Source organism: Panthera uncia (genome assembly GCF_023721935.1).
Source record: "Panthera uncia isolate 11264 chromosome A1 unlocalized genomic scaffold, Puncia_PCG_1.0 HiC_scaffold_17, whole genome shotgun sequence".
Classification (NCBI taxonomy): domain Eukaryota; kingdom Metazoa; phylum Chordata; class Mammalia; order Carnivora; family Felidae; genus Panthera; species Panthera uncia.
Genome location: NW_026057577.1, coordinates 119915846 through 119935055, shown reverse-complemented (window position 1 = coordinate 119935055; position 19210 = coordinate 119915846). Strand labels below are relative to the sequence as shown.

Genomic DNA, 19210 nt, shown 5'->3' with positions numbered 1-19210 from the left:
CCCCCCCCCCCCCCCCCCCCCCCCGTTCCTGCTACGACCCTCTTCCAATCTCACACCTTCCTCAGTCCGCTCCCGGCGGGGCACACATTTCTTGTTTCAGCCTCGATGCCTCACATCTCTATTTCCTCATTTATATTCTTTTTTTGCTAGTCTTTACTTCTGATGTCTAGCGACTCCAGGCCTTAGCTCAAAGATTCTGGACTTGGACATGCACTGTGTAGAACACACAGAACCAGGCACAGAGACCTCAACTGATTGTTTTACTTCTTAAGGAAATTCTTTTTTTTTTTTCCTTTTTTGGAAATCCTTGTTATTGTACCAGACTATTTGTGCTGTCTTCAAGTAGGGAGTGTTCAGATTGGGTTTAGTATATGTGCTGCCGAAGCGAGCACCAGATTGGGTTTAAATTGTGGTGAAATGTGCACTCTGTGTTCTTACTCACTTTTGGTCTCTTCGGGGAGAAAAAGACATAATGATAGATGGAATGATCTCCCACGCCACTCAGTCATTTCTAATGATCCCAGGCTGAGATGAAAACAAAACAAACGTAATCATAACAAACTCTGCCGTTTATTGTATTATACTTGTTAGATGTTTAACTTGGGAGTTAACACTCAGCCACACAGGATTGCAAATAATTAAAACACAACTCCCTAGTTAAAAGTTATTTATTTTTGTACAAGCCAAGCAAATACTTTGCGACTGAATGAGCCCAATATTAGACCAGGACAGTCACAAATTCTCTAGAACCTACAGAAGGGATTGCTGTGAACTGGCTCAATGTCAGTGTCAGGACAAGCAAAACAAGAGAAAACATGAGGGCCATTTTGTTTTCACATTGAACTTGAAAAAGTCAATTCAAATCAAATTAGCAAATACATTTTGAACACCTGCAATATGAAAAGAAGTGTACTAAGCACCATGAGAGATGTAAAAATAAGTAAGACAATTGCTGCCTCTAATAAACTCAACTAAATAGTTTTTAAAAGATGGTCCCTGCCTTTAAGGAATGTTAAGTGAAAAGTTCTACAGCAGAATACTGCTAAAGAGACTATTACTTTACTTTCTACTATTCATTTCTAATAGTCAATGTATTTGAATTACAGCAGATTTGGATTAGCCAAATTAGCTTCATGGCTATAAAAGTTTTTCTATTTTCATAATTAGCTTAGGCAATAGTCATCTTGCCTATGAAATGGGAGAAGAGTTCCCAAACTTCGAGTATGAGTAGTCTTTGATTCTCAGTAGAATGTCTAGCTTCTGTACCCTGGTGCAGAATATGGAAAACCAAATTTTTTTTTAAATAGTCTTCTACTATAAGAGAAATATGTGAAGATATATTTTTAAAATATCTTATTTTAAAAATGTACAACTGAACTAGTAAGAAAATAAGGAAAATTCCGATGCTCAAAACCAAACCAAAGAGCAGACAGAATCCAATAGGGTAAGCCAGCCCTGAAGCCTTGGATGTCATGGGGACATTTACGGATTTAAACCCCTAAGGCTTTGGGTTTTTACAGATACACAGCAGAAAGGCCTGGGCCTGAGCAAGCAGTGTTCACATAAAGCTAACATCCTTTGAGGCTAAAGTATATCTCTATATCTTCAGTGAAAGTGAGGCTTCCCTACACAAAGGGATTTGGCAAAGCGATGTGTCCATTTGGCCTTGGCTGGGGTGGGCGGGTAGAAAGAGGGAGTAGGGGTGGGTAGGTGGAGAGAGGGAGTAGGAATTATTTTTGGTGGAGAAAAAAGTAGTATCCAAATGGGATATATATATAGTGCATGTACCATGGACTTTAATTGTATTGATAGTATTTCATCTTTTAATTTGTATGGTAGATATGATGGTGATTATTATATTATTCTTATATCAGTGTATATGTCTTTAATATAGATGAATCAAAGAAAAAAACCAAAGTAACCTATAACAAAATAAAAGAGAATTCTTTTCAGATCAAAAAACATTTAAGGCAGAGCTAAAGAAGGACAATTAAAATTAGAATTCCAGCCTCTCAGCTCCTAATCTGCTTTTTCTACACTTTTTTTTTAAAAAAGAACATTTCAATTTAATAAATCCAAGAAGTTTTCTATTTTATTGTGGGATGTATCTGAGTAAATCAAGAGTAAATCATTTCCAAAAGGCCTTGTCTAAGGTTAACCAATATTGTGTGGGATCTCTGGAGTAGTCCCAAAATAGGCTTTCTGCTTGGTACAGGCTTGAAGACACCATCCAATTTGGATCTAGATTAGGAAATCCACGAATAAAAGGTTATTCAGTGTTGGAGGAGAACTCACTGGCAGATCCATATGTTTCCTTTGACCATCAGTGACCTTGCCCATTTCCAAATTCTTAGAGTGCTTACTATGTATCCTAATCACTTGGATGCTTAGTTTTATTCTGCATTTCAGAGGTATATATATTATATCTTTAATGAGACCCAAGGTTCCTAAAAAAGAGATTTATTTTTCAGTCCCTACATTGCCAAGCAAATTTTGAGCTGGAAGGGATGTTATCTGCTTTAAATCTCCCACAACATTTGAGGTTAACTAGTTCTGTGAAGGGGCTTGCCCCAAATCACACAGTGCATCTGTCAGAGTCTCAACAGAAAACAGATGGCACAATCCAATTAGGGTAATTCAAGGAAAATTTATATATGATGGGACCATGTTAATAGGTTACGGAGAAACCACAGACTATAATGTAGTGTCTAATGCTAGTAACAGTCAAAGACTTTGCTACCACTGCTAGGCAGCAAAGGGTAAGGATGAAGAGTGTTACCAAACACTGGTAGAAGAGGGCTCTAATAAAGGCTGTCTTGGAAGGAATCTTTAGTGAAGGGACTCACCCACCCAAAGCAAGCTCAGAGAGGTATCTAGAGCAATAAATCCCCCAGACCCCAACATCAGTTTCCTACATCCACTCAAGGTACCTCCACTCAAGGTCAAACCAATGAGAACTTGAGAACACAGAAGCCCACTGATGAAGTCCATAATAGTCAGGAGCCAAGAGCAAGTGAAGAGATATCTGGAGGAAAGAAACAATATGTAGGACATATAGCTTTGGTTGTAATTCTCCAAACTCTGACCCACTACTAACTAGAACGTAATTCTTCTCATGCTGCTCAAAATGCCTAATGACTTGAGTTGAGTTCAACTGAATTGAATAAAAACTCTCCCCAAAAGAAGGAAGCTCTGCACACATAAGGTTGAGTCACAGCCCAGTGAGGGTGGGTCTCAGACCATCTCCTACTTTCAGGATTAGAATCAGATCCAAGAGCTGTACCCAGAAGCAGATGGGAAGCCAGTGTAGTGCCCAGGGCCAAGTGAGTAGAATGTTCCAAACAACAAGATCCATTCAGCATCTCTTTTGCTAAACAGTGACACAACCCAGCATATGGCAGGCCGGACACAGTGTGAAGCATAGGACCATAGCCAAAGACAGATCTGGTTGGATTTAAAATAGACATACTAATTTTCAGAATTTGAGTTAACTCTGTGAAGTGTCCTTCTATGTGAGAAGGGATTTGGCAGGAGGAAAAGTTCAAGAACCGTTGGTGTCCTTTTGCCCACACCTAAGACCTCTGCCCCAGTAAGAGGTGAAACCAAATTCTGGAAGACAGGAATAGACTCACACTTGTTTGTGGGCTTGAAGGCAACTCTCCTAAAACTCCACCGCAGCAGAGTGCCAGAGATAACAATTAATCCTATATGAACAAAAAACATTTTCCAGGACTAATCATCAGACTGAGAATACTAGTATGCACAGGCAGGAGAAGAACAATGGTGGGGACATTTCAGGATGATCTAGTAGATGTCTACTAGACCTCTCTCTTTCATTCTCAAATATGTAGTTAACACTAATGGTGCCCATTATTCCTTTGTAGACATTGCTCACTGGGCTATTATGATAATTAAACAAAACAATGAAATAGCACTTTGTAAATTGTAGGGCTCTCTACATATGACAATTGTTATTATTACCCACTGTGGGCTGCCTAATGGCCCCAGGAAGGAATATCCATTTCTACACCTTAGGATGGCCACTATCCTGACAGATGGTTCCATTGTCGATTCCTGCATTACAAACAGTTTCCTCATTGCAGTTAGATGAAGAATGTTGACGGAACATGTCTTCTCAGGAACCCCAGCTGAATTCCTGGGTCAGCTTCCTTCTTCATACCCTAGGACTAATAGTTAGAAGCAGATGACGAACTTGGCTTGATGACAAGAAAGGGACTCAGGGTGCTGTCTGATCCAGACTGTGAAAAAGTACTCCCTTGCCTCTTGTTCTAGCTAGCAAGGCAAGAAGACAGAGCTGGTGACTGAAGAATCAACAGGAGGAAGGCAATCAGGCCTCTGAGAAAACCTTGGAGAAATCCCAAGAGAAGAAAAAAAACATCCTGTAAAGAATAACACATTAGTATTAACTACTCTCTGACCAGCAGCTAACTGCTGCAAATGAGTTTACCGACCTTTCCCCTGCTGCCATCACAAAGCTGTCAAGCTATGGCACAGATATGTGCTGCACAAACCTGCAATGACTAGACTTCCATGAGAAATCCATGGACACCAGGGCAGGGTGGCCAGAGAAGCCCACCTACGGTGGAGCTGAATCTGGTGCACATGTCAGACTGGCTGAACAGATCAAGCAAGATTTTGGATAGTAGGATGTATGGGATAGAGGAGAGAAAATACACTCAGGTGTTGTGTCATCTCACTACTTACTAACAGTTCTAACAGTTTAGAGTTACCTATGCACTGTTTTTCAGAACTCAACTGACATATTAAAGTATCTGAACTTCAGCCCTATCAAATAATCAGACAACAAATTTAACTGCTTCTTCATTATTAGGGGAAAAATTTGTCCAGGAAGGCTTAGGTCTTTTCAAATTGCAATGTAGGTACATGGCAGTGTGGTGTTCTAGAGCCAATGCATAAGCATGGCATATGTTTATAGAACACCAATTTTGGTTGATATTTTAAGGAGAATAAGATTATTTTTATCAAACACACACACACACACACACACACACCAAAAAGAGGACACAAATTGCTTTTGTTTTTAAGATGAAACATGAGGCTTCAAAGACTTCCTCTCTTGTGACAGGCTACTCTGGACAACACTCAAACCCCCCTCCCCACTCCTATTTGGGGGCTTCTGTTCACAAAGAGTCATTGGAAGTATTTGAGTACAGGGGTGCCTGGGTGGCTCAAGTTGGTTGAGCATCTGACTCTTCATTTCAGCTCAGGTCATGATCCCAGGGTTCAAGGGATCGAGCCCATGTAGTGGAGCCTACTTGAGATTCTCTCTCTCTCCCTCTGCCTCTCCCCTGCTTATGCTCTCTTTCTCTCTATATATAATTTTTTTTTAAAAAAAGAGAAGTATTTGGGTGGAAAATTCCAATAAATTCTGGTAATGTACAGCCCTATGTGGAAACGGAGGGACAAGCAGCAGAAAGAAGCCTTATGGTCTTTTATAAACCTAGAAGCTTAGGACAAAAAATACATAAGGGTTATATTATATTTTTTTGGTAAACTTTACCTAATATTTAACATATGCCTGGCAATATCCTAGACACTGAGCCAAACACAAAGTTGAACACTACGATTACCTCACAGGTCCTCTAGCTTATAAGTAAGACTAGATCAAGAGTTCCTAAAGTGGAAGTAATATCTTCTTATTCCCTCTCTTCTTCCTGCCATACCTCTTCCCTACACCTTCCACCCCAGATTCCAACTGAAAACACATTCACTCATAAACTATCTGAGCCATTTGCTATTCCAACAGTGACACTTGAATCATTCATCTTTTTTGAAAGGATATGACTCCCAAATATTTCATCATTTCCTATGATTCACAGTGAAATGATGAACCATTACACCCCAAAAGGTTACACTGTGCCTTATAAAATCACTTGTGTGGGGAGAGCAGTAGAGTCAAAAAGGGGCCAAATCTGAATCTCAGGCAATAGAGGAAGTTCTGCCATCTTGGACTGGCTATGACTGAGGGCATAGCCCTTAATTGCTGGACAACAGATCTTACTCTATGTCACTGTTAGTTCCCTTTTCTCCCTCTGTGTAGATCAGAAATATAAAAGTTGGAAGTTTGGCAGGAAAGGGGTTGGGGGTTAATCATTTTGAGGGAAAATGCCCTCTGATGGGGTTCCCTATAGGAAAATGCAGCCAGCAGCAAGAATTCTTCCCTTCCTGGTTCTGCTGAAGATTGTGCAGTCACAAGTCTCCTCCAAATCATATAACTCCATACCCTCAGATTTCATGATTAAAAAAAGGATATCACAAAAAATTAGGTCCTATATCCTACGCAATGCATGCATTATTTAGAATAATTTCCTGGAACTTTGGAATCAAAGAGCTAGGGAGGATTTATGAGGTTTCCTAGGACATGAGATTTTCTTTTCAACAGACAACATATATATGGCAAGTCAGGCAAATCTCCATGATGCCAAGACATAGTTGGAGTTTGGGGAAAATGGTAAATAGCATTCTGCAATATGTTTACCATGAAGCAATTGAAAAAACTCGGAGACTGAACCCCTGGATATCCAGGGCAAAATCCTCTTATTTTCTTGAAGAGTATTACCCTATTGTCCACTAACTCATTCCACGTCAACAGTCATACTGGAGAGAATGACATGGATTCTAGAAGTTAGATTACCCAGTTCCACTACTTCTTAGCTATCTGACAATTTAAATGACTTAATCTTATTGTGCCTCAGTTTCCTGAGCTGTGATATAGGGAAAATACCATAGACCAACCTCACTCGATAGGCCACAAGCAGAATTAAATGATGTAATGCACATAAAGCCCTCAGCACAGTGCTTGCCAAAGAATTAGGTATTATGATTTTGATTATGATTATTGTCAGAAAATTATGTCTTGAACCTTCCTTAGCAAGTTCCTTTGGTAGCGAAATAATTCCAGGCTAGAGATATATGGTAGTTTCTTTTATCTCTTTCCTTTAATTGCTAATCTCCTTTTATTTTTTTATTTTAATTATCTAGTGTCAAATGTGGTGTGCTACAATATGCTCAAATCTTTTCAAAAAGTATGTGGGAAGTAAATTATAAATGAAAATAAAGACCATGATTGTACCTATATCAAGTACCTCACCTATGAGCTCTTAAACGGACTTCGTTTTATATCTAATTCTTATCCATACAACAGAAAGGAACTTCTGGATATATGTCAGAGCATATAGCAAAAGAAAAAAGAAGAAAGCACATATATGTCACTAAGTGTTTGAAATGAATCCATTCTGTGGGGCGCCTGGGTGGCTCAGTCGGTTAAGCATCCGACTTCGGCTCAGGTCATGATCTCACAGTTTGTGAGTTAGAGCCCCACGTCCGGCTCTGTGCTGACAGCTCAGAGCCTGGAGCCTGCTTCAGATTCGGTGTCTCCCTCTCTCTGCCCCTCCCCTGCTCATGCTCTGTCTCTCTCTGTCTCAAAAATAAATAAACATTAAAAAAAAAAAAAAAGAAATGAATCCATTCTGTTTGTCTCTTCTCCTTGGCCCAGAAAACCACATTTTTCAGAGTCACATGGCTACACAACAACCCCCAACACCTATTGGCACCAATTCAGTGTTCCTCATCCTCCACAACAGCCAACTTAAGATGCCACATGAAACAAGATTATGATAATCACATTTTCTTTCAGGACTCTAAAGGGAAACAAGAAAAGATGCAAAGAAATTAAACTGTCTATGCCCACCTACCAAACTCCTTTCCTTACTAGTCAGCAAATAGGTTACATCTCTCAGACTGGGCTTCTGCCAAATCCAACACGCTTAGCAGTGCAATTCCTCCCACTCCTCTGTGGCAAATGGCACCTTTAATGCTCAGGAGAGAATTTACCTTTTCACAGCAGGATAATTATAGGCAATCAGCCAGGCCATGGAACACAGATTAAAAAATGACATTATTTCTGCATTTCTAGTCTTTCCCCCACCCCTTAATTTTGTCACACCACCTCTGCGTGGTAGAAAGTTATTGGTTGTTTTCACTATCCTAACTCTTTCAGGCGATTTCTCTGCAGTCATGTGGCCAGTTAACTCCATCATGTGAGGCTACAGATAATCAAATCTTACTATCAATTAAGCTCACAGATTGGGACATTTCCCCCTGCATTCTCTGGTTCTTTCAGTTGAATCCTACCTACCAAGTAGACCCCTGATTGTCTTCTGTTCTCCCAAGGTGAACAAAAGACCTTTCCAGTAACAATATCTGATCTCTGAAGTCCTAGAGGGTTTTTTCAGTAACATAAAAATAGAAAAATATGTTTAATATCAGGGCTCCAAATACTAAAACCAGAATGTATTAAATTCTTCCCTACTAATACTTCTGTTTTCCTGTCTCTTTCATAAAATCCACTGCCGGATTCACAATGCTCAATCCTTAATTCCTTTTTAATTGTGTCTAGACCATATCTCTCTAATTAAAATATAAGGAATTTGAGAGGAGGTAGAGTCCATGAATTATATTTCTGTTAAGAGTCTACAGAGTATTATATTGTGGATGTTCAGCAGATCTTTAAAAAAAAAACTAGCTGGCAGAAACCAGATGAATGGAAAACTTAAATATATGCATATTCTCATTTCAGCTGATTTTAACAAAAATTTACACTCAAGTCAACTCAGGTGTCCCAAGCAGTAAGATCTCATGTTCTAGCTACCCATTAATAAAACACGTTTGATGTAATGACATATACTTTCTTCACATATTTACTCAATTCTCAGTATCACTCACAAAAAGATAACCTAGATTCTTCCAAATATATATTTTATATATTTTTCTAGTGCATATAAAAAGTTGTCAACCTTGCTTTAAAAATTACTTGTGTATGTATTCTTTTTAACATGCTTCTTGTATTTTTATCCTTCCTCTGGATCTTTATAGATAATAGAAAGCATACATTATTGTGCAAAGACTTATAATTCTATAGTTCTGAATAATTATTCATAATGCAGATTTAATGTGGTCCACAGCCCAATTAGTTAGCTTGCTCCTTCTTATAACTTCCTTACCTTTGTTGTTTTACATGCACATTATCCATTTTATCAATCCTAGAAATAACTTTAAATTATGACTTAAATGTCGTTGAGGAGCATGATATGTGAGAATGTAGACTTGGCAGCAATATGAACTAGGATTTAATCCTAGCTTTGCCTTTTACTAAACTCTAGTCTTGGGAAATTTATCACCCACTGTCTTTACATATCTGGATATGACGGGTCTCACCATCACACTTCCCTTTCTTGGTAAAAATTGCCTTGGCTAATGTTGGAGTTTCATTCTTTCCTATTAATTTTAGAGTATATTAGATCCAGTGAAGAAATTTGAGGGGCGCCTGGGTGGCTCAGTCAGTTGAGCATCCGACTCTTGATTTTGGCTCAAGTCATTATCCCAAGATCATGGGATGGAGCCCCGCATTGTGTCTCGTGCTGAGCGTGAATCTACGTAACATTCCTTCTCTCTCCTCTGCCCCTCTCCCCTGTTTGTACTCTCTAATTAAAAAAAAAAAAATAGAAAAAAGAAAAAATATGTTGAGATTTTGATTGGGATTTCAGTAATTGATAGAACAATTTGGGGAGAATTGTCCCCATATTGAACTACATATTGAATTGAACTACATATTGAATAACATATTGAACTCTTTAAGTCTTTTTTATGTCCATAAGGCTTTATAATTTGTTTATGAAGTTTGTATGCTTCTTTGTTAGACTTATTTTCAGGTATGTTATAGTTTGGTTTGCTACAAAAAGTAGCAGTTTTCTTTCTTTCTTTCCAATAGGTGTGTTTTTATTTATTATTTTTAAATACTCTAGCTGGACCTCCGACACAGTGCTGGAGAGCAGCAATGACAGTGGGCATCTTTGTCTTGTTTCTAAACTTAATGAGAGTCTTTTCATTGCTAAATAGAGTGCTAAAATTAGTTGTTTGGTAGATACATTATCAGGTTAAGGATTCTCCTTTCTATTTTTAGCTTGCTAAAAAGTATATATTTTTAAAAATTATAAGTGGGTGTTTAATTTTTTAAATACTTTCTCTGCATTTGTGAGTTGATCAATTTTTTCCCTTTTTAAATTTTTTTAATGTGGTAAAAAACATTTATAGATTTTCTCATTTTAAAATATCCCTGCATTCTTGACATCAGCCCTATCTGGCTTTGATTTATTATTTTAACTTTTTTTCTTTTCTCCAGAAGTGTATATGAAATAGGGGTTATATGTTCTCTACTGGCTTAGAACATTATGCTTGGAACATAGTCTGATCCAAATGTTTTATCTGTCAGTTAAGATAGACTTTTTTTTAAGTTTTTTTTTAATGCTTAATCATTATAGAACTTTCAGATTTTCTATTTCAAATGAGTTATTTTTAGTTAAGTTATATTTTTCTAAAACAGTCAATTTTTCAAATGTGTTGGCATAAAGTAATTCATGAACTCTTAAAATTCTATGGCACTAATAGTTACACCTCCTCATTTCTAGCATTATTTATTTCTGTAATCTCTTTTTTCCTTGATTAGTTTTTCCAGAGGATAGTCTATTTTATTAGAAGAAATAGATTTTTATTTTGCTGTCTTTCTATATTTTCTGATGTGTATTTAATCAATTTCTGCCAGTATCATTTTCCCTTCCTTTGTTTGGATTTAATTTCTCTTTATTTGTCTAACTTCTTAAATTAGATGATTAGCTTCTTAATTCCCATGATTTTCTTTTCTTTAATGTTTATTTCTTTATTTTTGAGAGAGAGATAGAGCATGAGTGGGGGAGAGGGAGGGGCAGAGAGAGAGGGAGACACACAATCCAAAACAGGCTCCAGGCTCTGAGCCGTCAGCACAGAGCCTGGCACTGGGGCCTGAACTCACCAACCGTGAGACCAGGAATTGAGCTGAAGTCCACGCTTAATCGCCTAACCTACCGAGCCACCCAGGCACCCCCATGTTTCTCCTTTCTAATGTATGCGTAAAGGGCTCTGAATTCCACTCTATTGACCAGGTTAGCTTTCTTACGCAAGTTTTGATACCTACTTTAGTGTCCATTACTTTTTCTTCAACATAGGAAATATTTTTTTAAATATTTTAATGATGTTTTTAAAAATTACTTTTTCTGTATTTTTGTTATTTTTCTCTTTTTTTTGCATTGAAAATAAGGAAAGTGATAGGTATAATCTTGATAATTAACCTTGGTATTTCTTGAGACCTGTTATGTGACCCAGTATGTGATTAATATTTAAATATGTTCCATATGTGCTTGAAAAGAATGAGTATCCTTTAATTTGAGGGGAGCATGATTCTATATACCCATTATATCAAGCTTTTTTATTGTCTTGTCAAACCATACACACCCTTACTAATTTCTTAACTGCATGATCTAGCACATAATATGATAATTATACTAAAAATACTCTTCAACTAAAATTGTGGCTTTAGTGATTGACACGCACACAGCTTTTATTTGTATATTTTGAGGCTATTTTGATTTTGTTAGGTGAATGCCATCTTTAGGGCTGTTCAAGCTTTTTCTTGGTGAATTGTTCTGTGCAGTAACTATCTTTCTGTCATAGAAATGCTGTTTGCCTTACAGTCGTAATACAGTCTGATAACTACTATTACCAACTTTCTTTTGTTAATATTTACTTAGTATATTTTTTCCATCCTTTTACTTTCAACTTTCCTGTGTCCTTATGTCTCAGGTGAGTCTCCCGTGAAGACTGCAAAAGCAGGACTCCTTGAAACTGCCTCCTAATTGTCTTTAAGTCTGTTTTAAAATAGACTTTATATTTTAAGAAGCTTTAGGTGAATTGAAGGCTACCCAGATTTCCCATATATTCCCTATCCTCACACACCCAGAGCCTCCCACATTATCAACCTTTTGTTACATTTGATGAACACTGACGCATCATTATCACATAAAGTCCATAGTCTACGTTAGGGTTCACTTTTGGTGTGTACACCTCTAGGTTTAGATAAATATATAATGACATGTATCCACCATTATAAAATCATACAGACTGGTTCCACTGACCTAAACAGACTCGGCGCATCAATCCCTTTCTCCCTCCCTAATGCCTGGCAACCTTTGACCCTTTCACTTCTCTAGAGCTTTGCCTTTTCCAGAATGTCACACAGTTGGAATCATATGGTATGTCGCTTTTTCAGATTGGCTTCTTTTAGTTAGTAATATACATCTAAGATTTTGCTATGTCTTTTTATGGCTTGATAGCTCATTTCTTTATAGTGCTGAATAACATTCCGTTGTCTGGCTGTATCGCAGTTTATTTATCCATTCTCCTGAAGGACATCATTGTTGCTTCCAAGTTTGGACAATTAGGAATAAAGCTGCTATAAACATCCACGTGTAGGCTTCTGTGTAGACATAAATTTTCAATTCCTTTGGGTCAATACCAAAGAGCACTACTGCTGGTATGTTCAGTTTCGTGAGGAACTGCCAAACCATCTTTCAAAGTGACTATAACTCTTTTCCATTCTTCCCCCCAGTGAATGAGAGTTCCTGTTGCTCTGCCTCCTCACCAGCAGTTGGTATTGTCAGTGTTTCGAATTCTGGCCATTCTAATAGCTGCGCAGTGACATCTCGCTGTTGTTTTAATTCGCAACTCCCTAATGACAGACGATGTGGAGCATCTTTTAATACGCTTATTTGCCATCTGTAGATCTTCTTTAGTGACGTATCTGTTAAGGTCTTTGACCCATTTTTAATTGGGGTGTTTCTTAATCGTCTCTTAATTTGTTTATATTCATTGTAGCAATGAATTTGGATCTATTCTTACCATCTTATTTGTGTCTTCTATTTGCCGTACTTTTTCTGATTATTTTCTGCTTTCTTTTGTATTAATCAAGTTTATTTCTCTCTTGTACTTTTACTGCTTTGAAAATTATTCATTCTTTTTCTATTTTAGTCATTATCCTTCAAATTTTGACACACACACTTAATTCAACAGTCTAGTATTAATGTTTCTATCCTTCTCTGGAAAAACATGGTATTATAGAACTGACAAATCAGTTATATATAAGTTATATATCAGTTATATAGAAGATAGGTCTTAGTTCTATCTTGTTATAACGCTCTGCCCAAATGCTCATTGTTGTTATTAAGTTTTACATCTAATGTTCATTTAGATTTACATATGTATCTATTAATTTCTTTGCTCCCCATTACTTCTTTCATCCCATTCTTTCTTAAAGGGCCATTTTTTAATGTAATCCACTTGATGAGGGTCTTTGAGTGATTAGTTCTCTCAGTTTTTGTTTTTCAGAAAATGGCTTTATTTTGTTCTCACTTAAATAATTTATCTGAATAAAGAATTCTAGAATGACTATTATTAGTATCAGCATTTTGAAGGTATTATTTCACTCTTTTCTGACCACTAATGATTTTATTGAGGACTCTCCTAATTGATTTTATTCTTTGTAACATATTGATCCTCCTTCTTGTTGCTATTAAGACTTTTTGCTTTGTTTTGCAATCACACTACAATATGTTTACATGTAAATTTGGGGGTTTTGTTTGTTTGTTTTCTTTCTACTCAGGACCCATGGGGTTTTTCATTATGAGCACTCATGTTGCTAATCAAATCTGGAAAATTCTCCGCCATGATTTCTTGGATCTAAGAATAGCATTCCCCATTCTATTTCTTTCAGAAATCCTATTACCTTTATTTTGGATTTTCTCATTCTTTCCTCCGTGACTCTTACCCTATCATCCATGTATCCATTTCTTTCCCTCAGTGTTGCAGTCTGGTTAATTTTCTCAGCTCTGTTTTCTAGTTCATTAAATGTATTCAGCTCTATATAAAATGGCTATTTACCCAGCGTATCATGTTTTAAATTCAGTGAAGAATACTCTCTACATAAGAGTTTTTTCATATTTTTCTTATTCTTATAAGTAACATCTTACTCTTTTTTGTCTTCTAAATCTTGTTTTAGCTTTTTAATAATTTTAGCTATACTTATGTGAATATTTCTTTCAGATGATTTGTCTATTTTTGTCAAGTTTTCTGGTTGCTAATCCTCCAGCCAGCCTTACAAATTAATCATCTGTTGCCTCATGTTCATGGTAGATAATTTCCAAGTGTGTTTTGAAACTTTTATTGGGAGGCCATTTTAAGCAAGCATTGTTTTTCCTAAGGGAATCCTGACTCCCATTCCTAAGAGAGTCTGGATTGCTGAAGTGTTGCTGTCAAACAGTTTGGGATTTTCTTCCTCCATTCACCCCATGGGTATCATTCACATGGAAACAACTTCTAAGTTAACTTTTCAGGTTAGGGCTTGAAGTACTACTTAGGCAGGATAAATTTGGGCTCCAATCTCATTAAAGGCACATGGGAATATTTATTTAATTTATTCAAAACCAGAAAACAAACAAACATCTTGCATTTTTCCCAAGCTAAGTGGTGAATCCAGTTAGTCCTCCTTTTTCTTAAAGTAGAAATGCTTCAAGGTTTCCATCTTTCATTGGGAGTCTCAGTACCCATTTCCAACTTTCCGAGGGATCTCTTTGGGTCAGATGCCTTGTTTCTGTCCCTGTGAAGACACTCAAACCTAAGCTTTATCCCTCCCCCCCAACACCTTGCACACCATTCTGCCATGGCTTATATGGAAAACAATTCCCTTAGCCTTTAGCTCCTTCTTATCTCCGGCTCACAGGAATTTCTGTATCTTTCTTCTAAGCTTGGACATATATTTAAGAAATTATATTTCAACCAGCATTCCTAGATGTTTATTATAGGCTGAGCTGTGTCCCCATAAAATTCTTATGTTGAAGCCCTAACCCCTAAGCTCTAACTTCAGAATGTAGCTGTATTTGGAGATAGGGCCTTACAGGGGTGATTAAGTCAAAATGAGGCCATTAAGGTGAGTCCTAATCCAATCTGACTGGTGTCCTTATAAGAAGAGGAAATTTAGACATACAAAGAGAGACACCAGGGTGTGTACACACAGAGAAAAGATCATATGAGGACAGAGCGAGAAGATGGCCATCTGCCAGCCAAGGAGAGAGGCCACAGAAGAAACCAAATCTGCTGACACTTTAATCCTGGGCTTCTAGTCTCCAGAACTAAGAGAAAATAAATTTGTTTTTTATGCCACTCATCTGTGCTATTTTGTTTTGACAGCCCTAGCAGACTATTACCGTGTTTTACCACAAGTATCTCCATCCTAGTCTACTGATATTTCTTTCAGAAATTGCTTAATTTTTAAAAATCAATATCCTCAACCTCCCTACTTCTACCCCATAATATTTAGTGCATTTTTCTACACAAAGAAAATGCTTTATAGAAGCTTCCGTTGCTATTAAAAAGCAAACAGTTGGTAACAAAAGGTAGTTGTTTGTTTGTTTTTTAATTTTTTTTAACGTTTTTATTTATTTTTGAGACAGAGAGAGACACAGCATGAACGGGGGAGGGGCAGAGAGAGAGGGAAACACAGAATCGGAAGCAGGCTCCAGGCTCTGAGCCATCAGCCCAGAGCCCGACGCGGGGCTCGAACTCGCGGACCGCAAGATCGTGACCTGAGCTGAAGTCGGACGCTTAACCGACTGAGCCACCCAGGCGCCCCAAAAGGTAGTTTTTAAAAAATTGGTATCACAGTAAGATACATAGGATGGGTAAAACAAGTACCAGTTTTATCCATACAATATTTCAAAGACTCTCTAAGTTCAGAAACTGGAATAGTCATACTATGGACTGACTTTGGGAGAGCTGGAAACGAGCATTTCTACCTTGAAGAAGTACTGAATTATTCCAGCTTCCTAGAAAGTCTTTGCATCTATACCACTCAGGCTATACCCAAACGGCCAAGACTTTGGGATGTTCCTCAGAAGGGCAGTCACTCTTTCATCTATTGCATTGGGCATACCATCAACCACCAAAACAAAAATGTGATATTACCTATGAAAATTTTCACCATTGAGAAAAGCTACTGGACTCATGCATGATCTGTCTGCTTTCTGCTAAGGCTTGCTTAGGAAAGACCAAGTTCATGGATGAGACTGAAAACTGAATGGAATAGGACAAAGAAGACACTGCTACTGGTGGGGAGGGGAATAGATACATTTAATATCTGGAAATGACCTACTGGGCAGCGGCGGGGGGGGGGGGGGTGGTACAGAGAAAGAGTGGGAGGAAAAGAGAAAGGGATAAAGAGAGATGGCTAATGATGTTATTTCATGTTACCTTAGCAACTACCTGGTGAAATATAATTGTAAAGATTGATTACACATGACTGTATGCCAAATAATTTAAGGGGAATTTTGTGGATTTGTATCTTACTGAACTGGGATTTTTATGTCACCAAATTGGGGATCCATATCATCTTGAATATGAATGTGTTCACATGATTTCACATAAGAAAAAAAAAACAGGTGTACTGGGAGTGGATGCTGTGAATATGCAGATGCTTTAGAAATAAATGTCCTCAAAAAAGAGAAATGAGCAAGCCTGATAAGGAAGGATATGGGAAAGAGAAAAAAGGATAAGGAAGGGAAAAGTTCAGATCTGAGACTTCTCTGTAAAAGCTAACATCTCTTCACATCCAAACTGATCCAAAAATTTATAAAAGTCAGTTAAGAAGTCATATAAGCTAAAGTTTAACTTATGTTTAATGTTTTCATTCAGCACCAGTTAATTACCAGTATCATAATGTTAGAAAAATATTCAGCTTCTTATCAACCTTGATACCTCTGTAAACACTGTTTCATATATCAGAGGAAAGCAAATGTCAAAGATAGGACCTAATGCCAATTTGGCAAGGCATGTCGCAGTGATCTAACGCAAGAGAGCAAATTCTAGAGCAGGACTGTCTGAGTTTGAATCCTAGCTTTGCTACTTGCCAGCTGTGTAGCCTTGAGCAAATTACTTAATCTCTCTGTATCTTAGTTGCCTCACAGATATCATAGGAATAATAATAGCACTTACTGCATCAGGTTATTATGAATTAAGTGAATTAATATTTGTAAAGCACTTTTAACAGTACCCAGCACGTAGCAAATGTTATGTAATGTTTGTCAATAAAGTAAATCCATACATTTAATTAATTGAAAGAAGAATGAACATGAAAGGTACAAATTGAAATGAATCAAACAGTTGCTTGGAATTCTGGTAAGATTAGATTGTGAAACTAAAATAATGAATTCATAAAGAACTGACCTGTCTGTAGTTTTCCAAGGTTAAGTATGAAAACAGCACTAATTCAATTTATTGGAGATAACTGCAGCTTCAGCAGCAAAAATTTCCACATCTTCCCATAATAATGGAGCTTAATGAGGCAGGAATATTTAGGAAAGACACGAAATGTTTCACAGGCGTGGTTAGGTTTTCACCTGCCTCTCCACTTGGGCCTTTGCCTGTCCAAAATGAACTCTGCAAGCATACAAGAGAATTCTCTGTCCCGATGTGTGCTGCATGCCAAGGGAATGTACTTACTTATTAGCGGGTGACCTTCCCAGTTTCTCTCCAGGACACCTTCAAGGGGGTATAGTACTTGGGGCTCATATAATTAGAAGATATAAATTACCTAAGAGCTTCAGAAGGGGGAGGGAAATATTTAAATGATAAAATCCTTAAAAGCTTACGGTCAGGTGTGAAGGAAATAGGAAAGTTACCATGAAAGAGGAAATGCTGGCACCTCAGAACTTTGTCTTTCCAGCCCATTACAACGTTTTCATCTAAGCAGGCTCTAAGAGCAACTGTCGTCCCCCAGCTTTGACTGACTAATTGGTTGTCCTCTACTGGGTATTTGACCAAACTTTCTTCACTTGGAAATATGCAAGAAAGAAATTCTCTGCTGAGAGCTCACTACACCATGGGCAAGTCACCAAGCAGGGGTGCCTGGGTAGCTCAGTTGGTTGAACATCTGACTCTTGATTTCAGCTTGGGTCCAGATTCCAGGATCGTGGGATCAAGCCCCACATCAGGTCCCGTTTAAGATTCTCTCTCTCCATCTTCCCCTCTACCCCACTCTCCCTCTCTCTCTCAAAACAAACAAACAAACAAAAAGAATCGCCAAGCAGATGCAGAGAATGTCAGAATTAGAGAATATTCATGCCAATTTCCCAGGCCAGACTGATCCATTTCCATGTAGAGCTTTCATCTCTCACTAATGATGTTTTGAATTCTAAGCACTAGATTTTGAGGTAGTTACTCAAAAGTTTAATTAATTATAGAATGGTCACAGATAGAACTACTGGTTTATTCTCTGGCTTGAATAGGAATCAGAAAAATATTTATTTATATATACTTCTCTGAGTATATGAGAGTATACTCAGAGTGCTAAGAGTGCAAAGATACAAAGCACATTGAGTATATAAAATTCTTGATATTTATGTTTTATTTTTTTATATTTATATTTTAAAACACTTTATTGATGTCTGATTTACATACAAAAAGCTGTACATATATAGCAAAAACAACTTGATGAGTTTGGAGATTAGTAAATATCCGTGAAACCATTATCACGACTTATGTCATAAACATATCCATAAAGTTCCCTACATTTAGAGTTATAAATTCTTACACAAGTGACTTTTGTATTAGGTTATAGGTTTATTCATATAACACAAACACGTTTCACAATAAGTTAATCCTAAATTTTCCTGTCAAGGTAGATAATTTTCTAGATATAGAGGTCCTAGAAATTCTACAACATGAATTGGGAGGAAAACATTCACTAGATATTACATTAAGTGGCTAGCTGTATGTTTGTATATTTTATCTTTCTGTTCTTCATTCAAAAAGAAAACTAGCAGAACAGAATCCAATCATCCTTTTGTTTGATTGTTTTCAGACTAAATGTGGAGTATTTTACATTAAAACCCACAAAGGAAGGTCTCATTGACCTGGCTGTCTTGCTGAGCCATTACTCACAAATCCCTAAAAGAAACAAGATTTGTGAAGGTGAGAAGCAGATAATTTCAGAGGGATTCAGATTACACTTTGTTTTCAGAAATTCAAGAGGGGAACAATAATGTAATTACCTCCCATTTCAAGGCCATCTCTTTACAACTGGTCCATGATAGCTAGACCCGTAAAGTTTGTTGTTCAAAAAGTGACCAAGGCAACTATATGGGACCTTGAGAAAGATGAACAGGAAGGAGAAGCTAGTGAGGGACAAGAAAGTTGAAGAGACAGATCTCACTGGGAAACAAGAGGGACTTTTTCTAACTAGACAGTGCCT

The 19210-nt window shown here is 37.4% G+C and overlaps 1 protein-coding gene across 5 annotated transcripts in view; it reads right to left on the bottom strand.

Annotated features, from left to right (window-relative positions):
- The window catches only part of PLCXD3 (phosphatidylinositol specific phospholipase C X domain containing 3), a 176085-nt gene that overhangs the window by 78444 nt on the left and 78431 nt on the right, over window positions 1-19210 (bottom strand). Inside the window, exon 1 of one of the 5 annotated variants that reach the window (XM_049648133.1) lies at window positions 443-1100. The exons of the other annotated variants lie outside the window; for them this stretch is intronic. Coding sequence (XP_049504090.1) covers window positions 443-509 — 67 coding nt within the window. The 5' untranslated portion in view covers window positions 510-1100. Of the gene's footprint in view, window positions 1-442; window positions 1101-19210 lie in introns of those variants that run through there. 5 annotated transcript variants of the gene reach the window in all.